The sequence below is a fragment of the Globicephala melas genome, chromosome 3 (genome assembly GCF_963455315.2).
Source record: "Globicephala melas chromosome 3, mGloMel1.2, whole genome shotgun sequence".
In the NCBI taxonomy this organism is placed as follows: domain Eukaryota; kingdom Metazoa; phylum Chordata; class Mammalia; order Artiodactyla; family Delphinidae; genus Globicephala; species Globicephala melas.
The window spans coordinates 102,715,621-102,734,774 of NC_083316.1; the positions used below are offsets into that span (position 1 = coordinate 102,715,621).

The following is a 19,154-nucleotide window of genomic DNA, read 5'->3' on the forward strand; positions in this document are numbered from 1 at the left end:
CAAGAATAGAGGGTGACAGGAAAGTGGTACCTTCTTAACACGCTTGAGAGGAAACCTATTTTGAGCCCAGGAAAGGCCAAACACACAAATAGTAGGAAACACTTGAAAAAGAACATACTAAATCATTAAACATTAAAAATCACTTATCTTCTTGATCCTAGCTGTTCTTGCTGACTGCTATAAAAACTTCTTCAAGCTTTTCCTTGACTGTATATACAGACATATATATATATGTGGGTGTGGGTGTGTGTATCACATTTTATAAATGTGTAATATACAAATATGCTATATTTAGTGACTTACTTCTCCTTCTCTTTTGTTGTTTAGTTGTTGTTTCCCGCACTCCCCCAAAGGGTACTTTGAAATCTTTCCAGTTTTTACAATTAAACCTAACCATCTGGACTAAAATCTTCACATTCACTAAATTAGTCACAGATTTTGTGGGTAAGCTGAGAAAGTAAATGCTATGCTCAGTGCTAGGATTTAAACCACATCTACCACAGCAAAACACTCTCTCTCCAATAATCTCTCCAATTATGCACGCACATCCAGGCTCAAATAACATGGAGGCGACCAGACCACATCGCACAGAATATTTGTACAGTGAGTATTACTCTTCAGAGCCCTGAGTGAGTTACAAACAAGCCAAAATGAAATTCTTCAAAAACCCTGCAGAATTTATTTTACAGGCAAAAGATAAACAGGTATATGTGTCCTCCACCATTAAACTTCCTACTACTACTAGTGTGTGCTGACAAGCTGCTCACCAAATTCAGAGGTAATTTAAAGAGAACTGTATCTACATGTTGAACACCAGTAAAAATGTGATTTGAATACACTGGGCATTTTCTAGATTTTTTCAAGTACGAAAGTCTACAAATCTCTTCAGATTTCACTATGTGTCAGAAAAGGAAAATTCAATGTGTTTAAGTTTTCAGCTGAAATCCAACAAGGGCAAGTGATTTTGTGTCATCAGCCCGTCACAGGTAAAGAGTTGTAGATGGTACAGAACTTCCATCCACCTAAGACTGGACAGGAGTATCTGCGGGAAGTAACTCCGCAGCTGTACTAATAACTCCAGGTAAGTAGAAAACACTGGTTTTTACAAGGAAATAAGGTACATGAATTTATAGCAGGCTTATAGATTCGTATGTTAGCCTTTCAAGGAGACTTTAAGCCTTTAATGTGAGCTAAAATAGAAAGTACCTGACTTTGGTGTAAGCAGGGTTATAAAAGTCATTTTCAGAGCATCTTAGAAAGGTTAGCATGTTTCCTTTCACATTTTATATGGACAAGAAAAAACAACCAATTAAAATAGTATACAGAACAGGTTAGAGAGGAGGAATCAGACAAAAGAGAACCCTTGTTAATAAGGCAGGAAGCTCAGCACCGCTTCCCCATTCTCTATGTACACGTGAACACAGACCAAACTCACTGAAATACAGGGTATGTTTAGGTGCTTTTTAAAACCCTCAGAGAAGCATTCACACTGTGGAGGCACTAACAATCTGGGGCGGTGGGGGGTTGGGGAACCTTTCTTTCCAGGGGGGATTAAAACTGCAAAGAGATTTCAATCTTGCAAAGCCTCTAGGCTGTCATAAATATCAACATGAGCTATGTTTCTTTATCTTTGCATTTTTGTTTTGGTTTCCTAAGTCAACCTAGGTTGAGCACGTATGATCAGTCAAACTACACCCAAAGAAATCAAATTTAGGTGGGCTTTGCAGGGATTTACCTCTTTGGTAAAACATGATTTTTAAAAAATGTATTTACACAAATTCAGTCTACTTAGTGACTATGACAGTGCTGAATTTTACGAGATTTAAAAGTTTGAAGTTTTATAACACAGGGAACTATATTCAACATCCTGTGATAAACCATAATGGAAAAGAATGAGAAAGAATGTGTGTGTGTGTGTGTGTGTGTATCTGAGTCACTTTGCTACACAGTGGAAATTAACACAACATTGTAAATCAACTATACTTGAATAAATTTTTTTAAAAGTTTGAAAAATTATGTTGGATGCTCACAGAATAAAATCCAGTCTCTTTCTTTACTAACATAGAAAATGTTAATAGAAAAGCATCTGGAATGAACAATAGCACATTAAAACGTCACTAGTTTGACAAGTCTGAAAACATTTACACCTAAATCTTTACATCCTCTCTGCGCCCCCATTCCTATAATCCTGTTACTCACCACCCGCCAAGGGAAAGATTTGTAAAGTGAAGCTATCAGCCATGATTTAGACTCGAAAATCAAGCCATTTCAAAAGGATCATACCAAAATAAAAGTACCAGAACTTAGTTAAGGAGAAAAACAAAACAAGACCATGTTAAGCCAATTTAACATATTTGAAAATTCAATTTATCAAATGTGCATCAAGTAGCAAACAAGTAATTTTAATGTTACAGAAGGAATGGGCTTTTTCATGGTCAAACAGCATACAAAGACATCTCGTAGAAACAATACTTGTAAGTAACCAGAGTTATCATTAGGGTGACAGTTTATACACAAAAGAGCACTTTGAGATAAAGGGTTTCATTCCCAAGAAGATTAATGCAAAAATAAAAAACAGTGAATTGGGAAGTGTTCAAAATGACACTTCTAGAAAATAGCACTTTACTAGTGATCTAGTGATGTCCTTAAACCCTTTGTTCAAAAACGGATTAAAAGGACGACAACTACAGTGGGACCAAATGCCAGGATTTCTGCTCTTCTATTGGAGGGAGGGAGGGAGGGAGGGAAGGAAAAAAAGACAACCTGAAATTCTGGCTGCCAGGCAATAGCTCTTCACCCCCCCCAAAATTATATACCACTTCCCTGCCGCCGTGGCTGGAGAGTTTCTCTCTATTCAGTACCACGGCCACTAACTAATGAAATAGTGGGGAATTTCTGTAAAAGAGTCCCAATTATTTAAGAGAATGCATTGTCTAGGGCCATTTTAACAAAGGCTCTCCACCAGCCACCCGCTTTCCCACATACCTCCTTCCCACTTTTTACTCCCTACCTCTACCGCCACCATCACCAGTCCCCCTCATTTGAACAGGAAAATACAGCGACAGCCAGTGTCCCCCTCTCAGGTGGAGAAACTTTAAGTCTTTAGCTTCCTGACCAGGCAGCAAAGAAATGACAACCTGCCTCCTCCTTCCTCCCCTCTCTCTTTAGAGCTTAAAAAGTACACTTGGCCAAGCAGTTCTCACCATTCAACAATTCATTCTTCTTTTGTGAAAAACATGGGTAAAAACAGCTAAGCATGATCACAAAACATAACACCGGGCACTCAATTCCTATACCTTAAGGCCTCATTCTTTTACCTCCTGGTCCATAGGATTTGGTGACTGAATAAATCTTAATCTGTAAACAAATGGTTTGCTCTACAATTAAACCATTCATTCTTTTTTTTTTTTTTTTTTTTTTAACTGCTTGGCGGCTACCCAACCCAGAGACTTCTAGGTTCTTCCACTATTTAGTGCTCCCAGTGGTTAAAAGGCAATAAGCTCATTTGGAGTTTATAAAACTATGCACCATCAACAAAAGCATGTAATGTTTCCAAGACGCACGGTGGCTTCTACACACACAATGGGGAGCTGTGTGTAGTCTCCCCCAAAACAAAAATGCCCAGCCCCAATTAAGCGCCCTGGGGGCCTTCAAAGCAGTTATGCTAAGTTGCAAATACAGCAAGATCCACTTGAACTCCAACTGTCTTGTGTGCTTTTCCTCCCAAGGTAGGGGAAAAGCTGGGGCAGACCGACCTCATTAAAGGGCAATTAGTGAACCCCAGGACTTGAGGGGCTAGCACAATCGTGCCCATTGTGAGCATTTCACTATGGGGCCACTCTTTTCTCTTTTTTTTTTTTTAAACCCAGGAAGTCTCTACAGCCTGAAAGGCCCACATTTTAAATTTTTAAGGATTTCAATCTCGCTATTTTTTCTACTACCAGTCACAGAGTAAAAAGAAAGGAAGCAAAACAAAGAACGTTCCTACTTCTTTTGTGGAATTCCAGCATAGCTGAAAGTTTTTTGATAAAATAATTTGAATAATTTATATCCTACATGTCATAAATAATTTCAAAATAAGTTTTATTTTTAAACATAGTAAAATAAACGCTCCACCTCCTGGTTATAGAGATTGAAAACAGCACATTAAAAAAGGACATTATAAATCAATCAATATAGGGCTTTTATGATTATATGTGACAACGTCATAGAAAAAACTTGATCTATTTACATTTGAAGGTGTTATTTAGAAACTAATACAGAGTAACGTGATCAACATAACCACTTTACCATCAATAAAATTCTTCACACCTTTTTAGAGTCCATCATTACTGTTGATATCAATCTGCCAAGATGCTGAAGTCGGAACACTACAATAAAATACACCAGTAAATGTGGCTGTTTACATTCTTTAAGGCCACCACCTTTCTGCAAATACTAAAGCCGAGACCCCGCTGCCTTGGTACTAAAATTTGCAGTACAGGAGAGAGTAGTCTTTTAGACAAGGAATAAAGCTAAATTTGACCTCTCAGCAGCCAAGATGCAAACAACTCTAATATTTACATATAATCAGATGGATCCGTATCTTTGTTAAAAAAACAAACACTAAAAAGGAGGAAAGAGAGTTGGAGCAGTTGACCTCCCTCAAAGTAGAACCACCCCGAAACCCAGAGTCCAAGACATTCTCGTAACACTGGATTATGTAGGATAAGGGGTACTGAAGTCACAGGAAGCCATCGACTATGTCTGCTGCCAGAAGGTGTGCTCAGGATCTAGGCACAAACGTGTAGGATAACATTAGTGCCCATAGTGACATCTTTAATGCTGTCCTTGTATCTGTTAGGCTAACTAATCGCTCGATTCGTTCAGTTTCTGAATATCAAATGAAAGTATTTAAGAGTGTGTAACAAGTCTTTTGTGCCTTGACCAAATGTATTTCAGCTATACTTAGAAGCAAATTTGTGTGTATTCGTGTTCTATTAAAACATGCACCAGGAGGCCCCCTCCATTAAACTCGGGCAAACATCCTTGTTTTATTTTAGAAATACTAAAAAATTGATCTGTGTAACTTGAACAGACACATTTTGAGAAATCTTGAAAAAGCTGGAAAAGGCTTATTAAGAGATGGGAGGGACCCCACGGTGGTTATTGTGCAATATACTGAGTAGAGAAGGCTTCCAGAGAAGAAAATGCAAATCCTGGAAGTCATTCCCAACAGTTGGAAACTCTTCTTCTTCAAGGAAATCCAAGGGCTCAAAAAATAAATATTCAAGAGCATTAATTTGTTTCTGGATGTATGCGTGCAAGTAAAACAGCAGTCATAATGTGGAAATTTCAGTCACATTTTGCAACTAATTGGAAGCAGATTAGAATTCCGCCTCAGGGGAACGTTGTCAAACTAGAAGCCGGAGCAAATGAAGAAAGAGGTGACGGCGTCGTGAAGAGCTGACAGATTTACTGCGCTCGGGGCTATAAACGGGTCCTGGGAGGGAAGGAGGGCGCGGCCCCGGCGGCGCGCCCCCGCCAAGGCCCCCAGCTTCGGGAGCGCGCGGGCCCGGCCACGCTCCCCGGAGCCCAGGGCCCTCCATCTGCTCCCCCGCGGAACAATAAACCGGGCCTTGCCGAGAAATCCGTGGTCCTGATAAGATAGAAAATCCGCAGGCTGATAAACCCGAGCGAGCGGGCAAACGTCAGAGGGAGAGAAGGTTTCTTTCTTTTTTTTCCAGTGGGGGAGGGGAGCGAAAAAGCAAGCAGATTGTGGAGGATAATACAGCCTTGGAGTAATGGAAACAGCTGCTCGCTTTCTACTTCAGTGTCTGGCATCTGCTGCGGCATCATGGGAAAGGCTGGTGAAGGATTTGGGCAAGGAATGTAAATGGAGACAATTGGCCAAATGGAGTTTGATGCAGAAAAGCTCAATTGCTCTGTCTTCAAATCATGTTGTTCCCTTCGGGGAGCAGAAGCCAACAATATTACTGAACTCACATTCCACCTTCAAAGCAGCTGAAAGGTTTGGGAATGGGAACCGCTCTTCAATCAGTTACTTCAGATGTGAAACAATATAAAGGGATAAAGCCTTTCTGTTGGAACAGCCTCCATTTGTCAAAGTGTGCGGCTCATCTTCCACTGATCTTCACGGAAAAGTTAAATCGGAGTCCTTTTTTTCCTATGGATTTCACTTCCTTTGAGAAAAATGTTTCTTAAATCACCACTGCTTACTTCTGAACTGGCTCAAGGGACAATTTCTACTTGTTGTGCCTATTTTCTCCTTGGCTGCAAAGATTCGGTTCTAATTTCATTTCCATCACAAAAGAATTGGCAAAGAAGGGAAACGCAGAAACACATAACTAAGTGCTGCTGTGCTAGTCATAAGCCTATAATAAAGCACAGATTTGATAGCATTATCCATGTACTGTGGTGAACCACACACAAATAAACAGTTCTCCGTGAAGAATGAAAACCCGAGGCTTCAGCCCTTCCAATTCAAACATTATTGTTGCTTTTAACATGAGCCATCCATAAATCGGCCAAGGAGGTGACAGGAAATCCAAAAGTAATCTGGTCTGGCTATGCACACTTTGTTAAAAAAAAAAAAGAGAGAGAGATGCTTTCCAACTCATCCTGATGATGTTCTAAGTGAAGAATGGGTAAAACTGTAAAATCCAGTCATTGAAACAAATGGTATTTTTATGCCAAGTGAATTCAAACACGTGGTAGGCGTAGCAACCAAAAACAGGACAGCCCTCCAGTATGGGGAAAGCGTGCTAACCTACCAAGAACAACTCAAAAAGGACCTTTGAACCTGCAGGAACTAATGCACAAGACAAAAAAGGTGGATCTAAAGCAGCCAAAGGACCAGATGTGCTTTCCTAAGAAACCAAATCAGGAGTTTTCTTAAATCAAAAGGAGGAACAGTCACTTCTAGGAGTTCCTGAAAGTGTGACCAATTGGAACTTTGTCGTCTGTTGCTAATTGAAGCATATAAAAGAGTCCATTTCTTAAAACATACTACAAACCCTTTTTTTTTTCCTTAATTCACTGCCACATGACAAAAACCAGAATCAAGTTGACTGGTAGAAGATCAGTACAACCAAAGACCAAGCTATTATTTCAAACTGTCAGGGGGAAGGCAGTAAAATTGCTACCAGGTCTCCTTAAGTTACCCTTCAATAAAAAGAAGCCATCAGGGAAATAAGAGGAAAAGAAAACACATCAAAACCTTAAAAGTCCCTTTAAGTAAAATTATACGTCTGTGGCACCATGCCATCTGCTCTCTGGTTAAGATAATAAGCCAATTCCACAACCTAAATATCTGCTTTCTAAAATCATTACGTACAACACAAAATACAATCAATGTATTTTTAAACTGTGAAAGCCGCCTTCATATGGCATTATTGGAATGTGCCTAAATGTCCCCCGTAGGCACGTTTTTCTTAAGGTGCTAGCTGAGAACGAGGATTACCAGGAGTTGCAAAAAGCTCAGTGGTTGAGCGAGAAGAGTCACAGTGAATAATAATCAAACTGGGCTGGGAGGTGGGGATGAGAAAGAAGAAAGAGTAGCTTTGAAAAACCAGCAGCAGTATTTATTCATCACTTCCAACCCATTTGTTTGGACCGAAGCACCCTTCTCTTTGAGTTCTCTATTACAACCAAAATATATATTTCTAAATTTTCATTTAGCTTCATGGGGAAGTGGGGGAAGCCTTCTGAGTACCAGATGAGATACAGGTGGTTCAAAGGCCACTGACCTATCAAAATAGAAGTATTCGCTTTGTAATCTCTTCAGTTCTTCAGGCAAAACCTATAATCTATTTTAATACTTTCTCAAAGGTATTTCTAACCAAAATTTAGCAGATAGTTAGCAGAACTCAGCTCTAGGAGCAAGGTGCCAATCTCCCCGTCTTGAATATCCTTTATGCGCTCAAAATAGCATTACAAACAGCCCGACTGATGGTCAATCTACTATGAATTATTTAACAACCTTTCATTCAGTTGCAAAGGCTTTGTTCGCACTGCCAAAACCTTTAGCTTAAATTAAAAAGAACTTGCTACGGAGAGCAAGAAGTCACTAAAGAAACTTCAGCTGGGAGAGAGAACTGGATGGATATGAAGGGGCCAATTACTTGGCAGCAGAGTGGAACAGAAAATCAACGGTGACTTCTTTTAAAAGAATAAAGCCCACACTTACTAAACACTCCCAGTCCACTCCCAACCCAACAGCTATATATGCCATTATAACATTTCTACACACATACCTATGAAATGAATACCAGACACAGGGTACCAGTCTGATCCCTGTATGAGCCTGTAATGACGACTGAAGTCATTCCTGGGTCAGAGATTTCACCTGTTCTCTTTCCCTATAACCTTAAATGTACAGATTAAAAGGGTATTATTATTTATCGACAACTGTCCTAGTGAAGAGGGGTTATTTCCACTCTGCTGTTGCTAAGGAGCGCCCAGTATTTCCTTAGTTCTGGTTTCCATGTTCTACAAGAATGTGATACAAGTAACTTAGGAATAAACTGTTTAGTATTCAAGCAAAACCCTTGATGTTCAGATCACCGGCAAGTTCAGAGTGCTGGCAATCAAAACTGTTGTGCTACAGTAATTACTATGAAAAACTTCCAGTGCTTAATATTAAAGAATAGAATAACATGATCCTTCCACCTCTTCTACACCTCTAGAGTGTGTTCAACATGGCAATTATCTCTGTTCAAGAAGCAGAGAGTTTAAACTGCATTGAAACTCAATTATACCCATGACTTTTTAAACATACACTTCAAAAGGCAGGTTTCATTACATTCAAATCACTGAGCAAAATCTTTTGCCCAACTTAGAAAAAACAGATTCTATCCCTCTCCATGAGACATCTTCAAGTATAAAAATGATTTCTTTTTACTTTTTGGACCCACTTCTTCGTTTACTAAAGTAGAGGGATGACTGAGCCCTGGTGAAAGACAAAGAGAGATCCCATCTGATAGAAGCAGTGGGATGTGCAGCCCTCCCAAACGTCATTACCACACCGCCTAGAACTGCCACCATTTTTAAAAACCAGATCACACACTTGTTAACAAAAAACACATTACTTTGCTACTTTTAAGAATGCAAAGGAACTAGGAGTGGTAGATTTATGATTTAAGTGCTTGTGGCTAAAATAGCTTTCCAATTATCAAGGGCCTCTTAGGAAGAGCAAGAATGCATTATGTGTTAATGACCACAACCAGGGGTCCCTTCTCCACTCTTTTGTCAGAACCCGGGCAGATCCTCCCCGCAGCTTCACCATTAACATGTCTGTTTCCTGTCAGCCCACTCAGAGATAATGTCATTTATCTGAGGGAGGCACAAGCCCAGTCATTAGCTTCTATAAAAGACCTCAAACAAAGGCCGGATAATGTTTTACCCAGGGCTCTTACTAAAACCAGAAGCCAAGAAGCTTACCATCTAAAAGTCAAGGACTCCAAAGTTATCAGTGTTAAAAGAATATTTCCCTCATGATCAACAATCCTAGACTAACAGCTCTGAACCAGAGCAAGGTCTATGTAGAACAAACATCGGTCCAGGTGTGGCTACCACGTACAATTAGATTAACCGATAAATGCTGACCAGAGTTAGCCTGGGAGAGCCTTTGCCCCCCCCCCCCCCGCCGTTGCCTCCAGGGGGAAAATTGACAGAATAATTCAGATACTGACTAAATAGTTAGATCTTTGAAGAACTGACCCCTCATTGTGATTGCCTGCAGGAACTGAATAACCATTATAAAGTGTTCAATGGCTGAGCTTCTGGAAATCTTTTAAATAAAAGTGGAACTGGTTAAAATAAATGTAGGAACACGTGTTTTCACAGTGTTGCTCATATTACAGCAATTTCGAGTTGCTATGAAGTACCAGGTGAACTTTTTTTAAATTAAAAAAAAGGCACACAGTCAAAATTGGAGCAAATCTCAGCCGTTCAATCCTTGTTTTTCATGCTGAAAACGAAGAACAGATGGTTCTTTCCATGTTGTTTGAATCTGGTTATTGAACACCTCTGTGGTTAGGGAGATTTCTGCTTAGCACTTTCAGCATAGATTTCATTTACTAACTATAAAATGCTGCTTAGGAAAAATAAGTCTTTCTAACACCCTAATTAAAACCATCTTGCAGCCAAGCAATTTCCCTTGAAGAGCATTCTTAACCTCATGACATTTGGACAATCAATCCCTCCCCGCCTCTTTTTTTTTTTTTTTACAGACTATTTGCAAAGTTATTAAAAGTTGCTAAACGTTATTTATCTCTTTTAGCACAATCTTGATCAGTTGCTGAGTAATTTTTAAAATTTCTCCAGCAAGCCCAGCAGATTACAGATACTGTGCTCAGAACCCAGGGATGTGCCTGGTTATGCAAATCTTCCAAGCTTCCACGGGGTCTCACAGAAAACTTCGTTGGGGAAAGAGCAGCCCCTCTGCACCCACTGCAAAAGCCCTGTCATCCTCCGAGGAAGCCTATAGAAAAGAAAGGAGCTGAATCAGTGCTGCTTGGGAGCCACCCTTAGTTACCAACGTTTTCAACAGCTAAATCCCTTATGTAGCTTTCAAAACAGTTTGCTGTCCAACAACAATGGACTTTGTTCTTTAATTATAGCAAGTGACCTTTCTGCCCTTTTATTTCACAGTAGATAAACTGCACTCTCTAAGCAGAATTTGTAGGGGGCACTGTATTTGGGGGGGAAGCATATCATCCACAAAACTTATTAATCAAAATATGTTCTTCAACTAATCACATTCACTTAGAAAACGTGCCAGAATTCCCTAGTGAAGTGTAAAAAGGCTTCTACAAGAGAATAAAATAAAATGAATGATATCCTTTATAGACAGGTCCATTTGTAGAGCCCACACTTAGGCTGTTAAGGACCAGCTTAATGAAAGCAGCATGATATTACTCAAATCATTCTCTTTTCTAAATGCATACTGAAGAGTCAGAATCCTAAGACCCAACCATAAGATCTCCTAGGCTCTTCACATGTATTTGAAGTCTCAGCTGTTTTTAAGAATTCTTGTATGTATTTTGGAATATCCCAGCGATCAAATAAACCCATGTACTGTATTGAACTATTAGCCCAGCCGAATGCCTCCGTCTGATAGGTCAAAACTGTAAGACGGTTAAGGAGGATACATGCAGAAGAGCCTCAATACAGGCTATTATGCTTCAAAAGAAAAGGAGGGGGCAGGTGGGGAAGCAGGTTTTAACAACCAAAAACCAAACCGTCAAATCTACTTATTCAGACACGTCACTGGTGGCTTAACCACAAAATGGGCTATAGAAATACAGCTCAAGTATCTTAGAATTATGGCATGTTTTGATTTTGTTCACATATTAAGAGAGTGGCGACTTTTACAACATACTTGTGGTTTCCACATAAAGGACTTAGAACGCTCATTGATTTAATTTCATAATTGGACCTTTCATAAGGTCCAATTTATCATGTTTTACATGACTTTGTGTAGTGAAGAAACAGAATAAACAGACCAAAAATAGACATAGAAGCATGCTGTGAAAATTCACCGGTGACAGCAAGTCTTACGAATCTCCTGGAACCATCCAACCAGGAAAAAGAAAAAGAAAAAAGCACACACACCACATTACACCCCTCTTTGGTTTTCACATTTGACCCCTTCATGAGCCACATCCGATTGCCGAAAATTAACCACCTTCACCCTTAAGACACTTACTCTTCACAAACCCAGATAATCAAACAAGGCTGAAATTAAAACATTGTACAAAAACATCAAAAAACCTTTCTCAAAGGATGCCTCGGTGTCGAATTATTTTGCCAGGTAAAGCTTGTCCTACTAAATCTTTCCCGCCTCAAGAGGTCTCCTCCTTGTCATTAGGAAGTATTTTCTAAATTGAAGTCAAATTTTACACAACCAAGAGTTAGTGGAATTAGAGTGACTTCCCTGGGTGGCATCTGTACAAGGGAGTGCCATCTCTGTGCGCCAAGGAGGAAAGCGTTCTTAAGAGAAGTCCTTCTGGGGTGCAGTGGGCGTGGGGAGGAAAGCTGAAGGAACAGGCTTCCAGATCCTGAGCCAGCACCATAGCTTGACAGAAAATGGCCCACACTGCAGTATTCAAGCCCCTCAGAGCCATCCCTGAAGGGGCCCTGTGCCCATACCAGCAGCTACGGTTGGCAGTGGTATGAATCTAAATGCACTGTGCTTGCTCCCCTCCCTCCACCCCAGACCCATCATGACTTGTTTGCTCTTTATTTAGGTAATTCACATTATCACACTTATACTCCTCTGAAGATGAGTTGCATGTATATGAATAACTTAATTCTTCCATTTTTCATCCAGTTTCCTGTGTGACTGGAAAGTGAAAAGAACACAAAAACTGGAGAACCGACACCACGCTCTCATCTCAGTTGCCATGACAGCAGCCTTTGAGATACTGAAATGTTCCAATTGCCAGCTAAACAAAATTGTTGACTGTGAACATTTGGCTGGAAGATTAAAAGGCTAAGGGCAGTACCTCCCACATTCCAGGCAGCAGTGAATCCAATCAAATGGCTCTGACTCCTTAACCACAGCCATTGTGAGCACTGGATTAGGGCAATTCATCTAGATAGTTAGGGCAGATTAGAACTGCAATTTGAAGACTACTGGCAACAAAAGTAAATGCTCTACTGTACTAATAAGAAGACTTCAGAACGCCTTTTAGCAGAAATTATGTGAAAGTCCACATTTCAGCATAAGAATCAAAACCTGGATTGTATTTTTTTTAATGCCTTTAAAGTCATCAGTGTAAAATGCTGTCTGACCAAGGGGATATGGCTAGAAGAAGCAGGCGTTCAGAGGCTTTTTGCGATTTTGGCATCATCTACACCTTAATGTACCTTCATCGACTTCTAAAATCATAAAACCGAAACTTTATTCCTGCAAAAAGAAAAAGGTTTAAATAGACAGCAGTGAGAAATTGTACACAGAAATAATCACCCAAAGACACTTCACAATTTTGACCAAGTGAGAAAGAGCAAAGATCAAATTATTTAATAAGCATATAACCAAACAACCATGCCACGAACCACACGACACGCACTTGCTTCTGCAAGGCACAATCTGTAGAATTAAACGTTAATTTTATAGAGACAGCACTCACTCCCCCGGTTCACTCCCAACCTGCTCTGTGGACAGAGCACCTTCAGCTCTTGGGACATCACTTAATGCACAGTAATTGCCGGACCAGTAAGTCCTAGGCCTCCAGCACAAAGCAGCACTACACGAGGGGCAGTTTTTCGAAGGCAGTGTCTCACTAGACTTTCCGACAATGACAAAGATGGGAAAAAGGGTCCGAATTACCTAAATCAACGCTCCCCACCGCTCAAATGCAACACGTATTTCGGGTATCTTTTGGCTCCGTTTTCACCTTTCAGCACACCAATCCACCAAGTCCATTCCACTTTTCTTACCAACATTTCAGCTCCCTGGTCAGGCAAGAAATCCAAGTGATAACACTCTTACATCTCCAGCTAAGAACTGGGCAAGGGAACAAGGAAAGAGTCCTGGCGGTCACCAAAACCATTCCATTCTTGCTACACGGTTATGAAACCAATGACCCTAGGAGACCAAGGTTTCATTCGGGACCAATAACAGTAACATATCCTTTGACAAGACTATCTTGGAGAATATCATGAAAAAATAAATGGGTGGAGGGTGGAGTGCAAATTCGAATCCTCGACATACCTCTCCGGGGAGGCAACGTGAACCCTGCACCTAAGGACACATTACCAGAAATACTAGGACGTGTAAATTAAAACAGAAGACAGTTCTCCTTAGGGGGAGAAATCAGGAGAAGAGGTAAGTGGGTACAGGAGCAGGTTTTCTGTTAAAAGCACACCGCAACGAGCTGACTGGCCAAGAGCCCTTCTGCAGGGCAAAAGGTACTTGGAACACCCAGACCCTCCCACCTGGGGACCCAAACACTAGCACCACAAGCAGCAGCAGAAGCAGGAGCTAAACACTGCACCCAAGTTAAGCTGCCCCATACCAAAAGTTCACAGGAAGGATGCACAGAAGAGAAATCTCACAAAGAACCAGAAAGCACGAAGTGTAAGGCACACAGAGGCACGTCCCCACCCACCACGCACCCACACAAATGCACACAAAGAGGAAAGTAGGAGATCTAGGAAGGCGTCTTTATCCTACCTTCTCAGTTTTCAGTTTCTTGATTCGCCTGTGGCTCTCCTCCTCCTCCTCTTCCTTCTTTACCAACATAGAGTTTCCCATGAGCCCTGAATCCGGGGCACTTTTGCTAACTTCCCCAGCAGCCGCGACGCTGCCACTCCCAGTGCCCCCGCAGTGGAAGGGGCTCGCGCCACCTCCATTGCTCTTGGCCCCAAAGCCATAGAGGCCCCCGGAAGGGGCCTGGCTGCCACTGCCATTCTGGTGGCCCTGAAGCAGGTCGTGCTTGTCCTTCCTGGATTTCCCCGCATCCTTATCCCGCTTGGCGCCTCGGCTGCTCTGGCTTTTACCTGGCTTCTCCTCTTTGCTTTTCCCGCAGGAGGCCGTTCCCGCGGTGGCAGCGGAGGTGCCGGTGCTGGTACTATTGCTGTTCGGGTTGCCGCCGCCGCCGCCGCCGCCGCTCACACTTTGACCCAGCGCTGAATTCATGCCAGTTGCCTCTCCAGGGCGCCCTTGGACTTCCTGCCTCTTGCCAGTGCCGCTGATCTCGGGAATCCCATACAAGGCAGCAGAAGGCAGAGATTTATTAGCATCCTTAGAAGTTTTACTCCTTTTCACTTTTGATTTGCTGGTCTCTTTGTGTGAATTCCCCTGGGGAGCAGAGGGCTGAACAGAAGCAAATTTTAGGCCATCCGCTAAGGCTGCGGTAGCACCGGCCCCACTGGAGGCCAGACCTCCACAATCCTTAGAGTTGCTGCTGCTAGTGGTGTTGGTGGAATTATTCATTTCAAATTTCTGTCTGTCCTTCTCCAAATCAGCGTCCAAATCAATTATTAAATTTCCAACCCCGATTTCCCAATCATCGCCACTGTCATAAGTATCAACCGTATTTGGATCCACACCCTTTCCTGCCGTAGAAATGTTCACTGACATCCTGAAGATGAGCTCTCTAGAATAAAAATCCGATGAACTTTCCTTTGGAGATGAGGGGACATTCGTTTAGCTCCGCTGGGCTTTCTCTTAAAAAAAAAAAAAATCTTCTAATCTTCCTCTTCTTTTTCCTGCCCCAGGAATGGGTCCAGGGGGTTTACACCCTTCAGTCCAGGTCCACCTTTTCCTGTGAAGGGGGGAAAAGTCGAATATTTCTTGTCTGGGTGTTACCAGAATAAAAAACGATTAATACTGGGGAGTCAGTGAGGGGTACAGGGAAGGATGGTGAGGAAGGTGGCTCATGTATTGTCTCCACAGTCCAATATCAGGTTTAAAGAAAAATAACCAAACCCGAAAAACGTACCCATGACAGTAAGCATCTTACAGTAGCTAAAAAAGAAAAGCCCTTTATCAACAACACAAGGATAATCACTTTTTAAAAAGCATTAAAATATCTTAAGGATCTGAGTCAAGTCCAGAAAGGTTTAAGGGAAAAAAAAAAAAGAGTTTAGGATTTTTTTTTCTAGCACATACACATGGTAACAACCCCAGAAACACAGCCTGAACACTCGGACAAGAGGAAGGAACACGCTTTAAACATCCTTAAACATGTCCTAGATCTTGCAGTTTTTAAAAGACCAGACCCTGGAAGTTCTCTAAGGCTAGTTTCAGAATGATGTTGCTAAATTTTCCTCATTTCTAATTTTATTACTTCTTTTTACAAATTGTCTGGGCAATCTGGTTTTTGTTCCCAGTAAGGAACAGAAAAAAACAACCAATAACGCCCCCATACACATACCCCCCCATCCTCTCTTCCCCAACAGTTTATACAATTTTATTTTTGAGATATACACACACGTCTTTAAGAGCATTTCTCTATTTTAGAAAAGACAGTGTCAAATAAAAGGCTAAATATATGCCTTTTGAGAAAAAGAAATTACATCTAAACAATTCTACCGTATTCCTAGGTCACAGACTGGCTCAATCTGTTAAATATGGTGCTACTGACTGTACGGGAAACTGATTAAGACATACACTTTAAGTGATCTGCGCCAAGGTGGCCTCAATGACCGCAAATGAGTGTGTGTTTGACAAAGATCAGTTAAAACGGTTTTTAAAGGGATCAGCCCCTTTTTAACAGTTGATTGTCAAGGAAAAAAAAAATAAATATACATACACACACACACACAGACATTGCTTACCTTTACTCCTTTATCATTTTTTAATTAGGCCAGCAAATCAAAATGCCTTTCCCACTCCACTCGGCAAACAAGCCTGTGCCTCATTTTACTTAAACACCAAATGATCAAGAAGGAAGGAACCAAATAACACATCTCAGCCAGAATAATCACTCGATAACATTATTCCACTTCCCCACCCCCCTTTTGGCAAACGGATCAGTCCTTTTCTCCTTAAAAAAATGTGTCACTGTACAGCTGGAAGATAATGTTTCACATTCACAACAGAAGCACCAAAGGGTTTTTTTCCTCTTAACAAGCATCGAGAATAATAGTTTTTAAAAAAGAGAGAGCTTAGAGAAAAAAGTTTTCCCAACTTCTCATTCCGCCTTCAGTTCCAGACTTCAGAGTCACCGTGATCAGTAAGTAATGATCCCATGTAGCAAACCTACAGGCGTCCGCTAGTAACAAGACAGAATGTGCTAACATCGGGATAAATTAGTGAAAGGGAAGAAAGAATAAGAAGAAAGGACTGAAAATCTGGGCTGGATTCCGCCTGTTAGTCGGGAAGTGGCATTTTTCCGCCCGTCCTGACAGATTTGATTTCTTGAACTAACTTAAGAGGAAAGGAGGGGGAAGGGGATGGGGGAGGAAGGGGGAGGGAGGGAGCAGGAGGTGGAGGAAAGGGTGGGATGAGAAGTCGAGCAAGAGGAGAAAAAGAAAGGTGTGGAGGGGGAGGGGAGCAGATGATTCAGTGAGCTGATAAACCAGTTATACCAGCATTCAGGGTGGGGGCCGGGGGGCGGCGGGGTAGGGAAAATAACGGCGTTTAAAATTGGTTCAGTCTTCGAAACCTAAAGGATGTGATGTTTTCCTGTTTTATGTTGTTTTAAGAAAAAGGAACCGAGTTCCCAGTATAGTCCCCGAGGGGGGGAAAAATCCGCTGTCGTTCAAGCCGATCAGTCATGTGGTAATTCGATAATTAGAGTCAAAAAAAGATTTTTTTTTAAGGCGACCTTTTTCAGGACAGTTTTTCCCGTTTACAGTCGCAGCAAACGGTGCGTCTCCTTTTTATTTATTTTTCTCTCCTCCTCCTCTCTCACCCCCCCCTCCTGTGTTTAGTCAGATGGCCCCAGAGCTTGGCTTAGTATTTTTAATTAGCTGGCGTTTGGAAGCTAAAAGCAGTAATGAATTGTTGATAGATTGGAAGTGGAGAGTCGCTTTGCTGGAAATGTCGGGGCTGGGGGAGGGGGATGGGCGAGTTAGCAACAACCAACCATCGAAAAGGAGCGATTTTGTTACAGTGCAAGCCTTTCACATCACGTGAGGATCAAGGGCTCAATTGGTTGTCGTGAGAACAAAAATGGTGACAAGCGTATCAAGAAAATACTGATCTGGTCTTTAAAAAAAAGCTGAAGGTCTCTCCCCTCCCCCGGCACACACTCTCCACCCCCCCCCCCGCCGCCTCCCCCCACTCCCGCCCTTGCAGTGGGAGCAGCTACAAGTTATGAATGTGAAACATTTCTCGCAGATCTAGGCTCTCGGAAGTTCGGAAGGAGTGAAATGTAATGAGTACAAGAGCAAAGCAGATGTTTTAAAGAAACACCTTATAAACCTTTCCTCAGCTTATCTCCAATTTGCCGTCTTTGCCAAGGGGCCAGGGATAGGGACGACTAGGCGAGGGGGGCAGGGCACCTCCACGCTACTTGGATTTTAGGGACCCCCCCTCATGTCTTAAACAAAGAAAAACATTTTGCTAGCTCCCAATCCAGGTCCTGTAATAAACACACCATTGTTACTATTTGCGGGTTTGTTCGGGTTGGGTGGGGCATTTTTTTCCCTTAATGGTGTTTTTGCTGCTTGCTTTTTTAAGGAGGTGGAAAATGGTAATTATAACCATTACAGGTAATGGGTGACTATTCCCTTGTTTAATATTAAATTATGGGCACTAGATGTGACAAGAGACAGAAATCGGCTTGTTCTGCCCTTGCCCCCATTTTCCTGGTTCAGTTTGGAAGAGGGTCCTTCCCAGCTAGGATAGGAGAGGGAGGGGTGAGGTGCGCTAGAGAATGGACACTGCAGATCAAGATTTGTAACTGTGTCACTTTTATTCTCCTTGGGTTAGAGCCCCAAAGGTAGTTTACTCTAAGTTACCCCGAGTGCCCAGTCAAGCTTAATTTGTGTGAAGAAGTTACAAATGCTTCACCCTCCACTGAATAAAAATTCACCCTTCTTGGATTGTTGTTCTCAATGCAAAAGCCAAACCCTGTAACTAGTTCCTCATTTCAATGCATAAAACTCGCACATTCCCCTGCATGAAGTCCCCGCTAAGTGCTATATAGAGACACACCACGCAACCGTACTTACGGTCTGTATTGGATCGAGTTGACCTTTTCCTTCTAACTGCATTGAATGTGTTTGGTTGCAGCCGCTTTATTTTGGAAATTATAATCTCTTCAACAAATTTATTATTAAAGAAGATGGACCATCAAATGTCACAGACCGGCCTGTGTATTTTTTATAAAAACAAAAATTCAAATTAAAAAAAAGAAAAGAAAAATTCCCCTGGTGCACACACACAACAAGCTTGTTCTGCAACACTGAAATCAGGACTGAAACACAACACACACACAGGGGGAGTGGAGCAAAAGGAGCTCTCAGCCTCTATACCTGAAAGGGACTTTTCTTTGTTCCCATTGCCCTTTCTCATCGGGCCAATCAGAGAGCAGCTTTTATGAAACTGGGCTCTCTCATTGGCTAGCTGCTTTCTCTTGGCTACTGTAGGGGGTTGAGATATACACACGTATAAAACACACACTGAGAGCGGGTGGGGGTCCGGTGGGGGGCGGTTGTGGAGACAAAGCGTTTTATTTTCCAACCAGATTGGG

At 41.7% G+C, this 19,154-nt stretch overlaps 1 protein-coding gene across 5 annotated transcripts in view; it reads right to left on the bottom strand.

Annotated features, from left to right (window-relative positions):
- Positions 1 to 18,908, bottom strand: part of ZNF608 (zinc finger protein 608) — a 102,407-nt gene extending 83,499 nt beyond the window's left edge. For 2 of the 5 annotated variants that reach the window (XM_060296154.2, XM_060296155.1), the window contains exons 1-2: positions 16,291 to 16,869; positions 14,183 to 15,275 (exon numbers count right to left, since the gene is read on the bottom strand). In XM_060296154.2, the coding sequence (XP_060152137.1) occupies positions 14,183 to 15,091 (909 nt within the window). In that variant the 5' untranslated portion in view covers positions 15,092 to 15,275; positions 16,291 to 16,869. Of the gene's footprint in view, positions 1 to 14,182; positions 15,276 to 16,290; positions 16,870 to 18,633 lie in introns of those variants that run through there. The other 3 variants (XM_060296153.2, XM_060296152.2, XM_060296156.2) reach the window with 3 other exon arrangements.
- Positions 18,909 to 19,154: the final 246 nt, after the last annotated feature.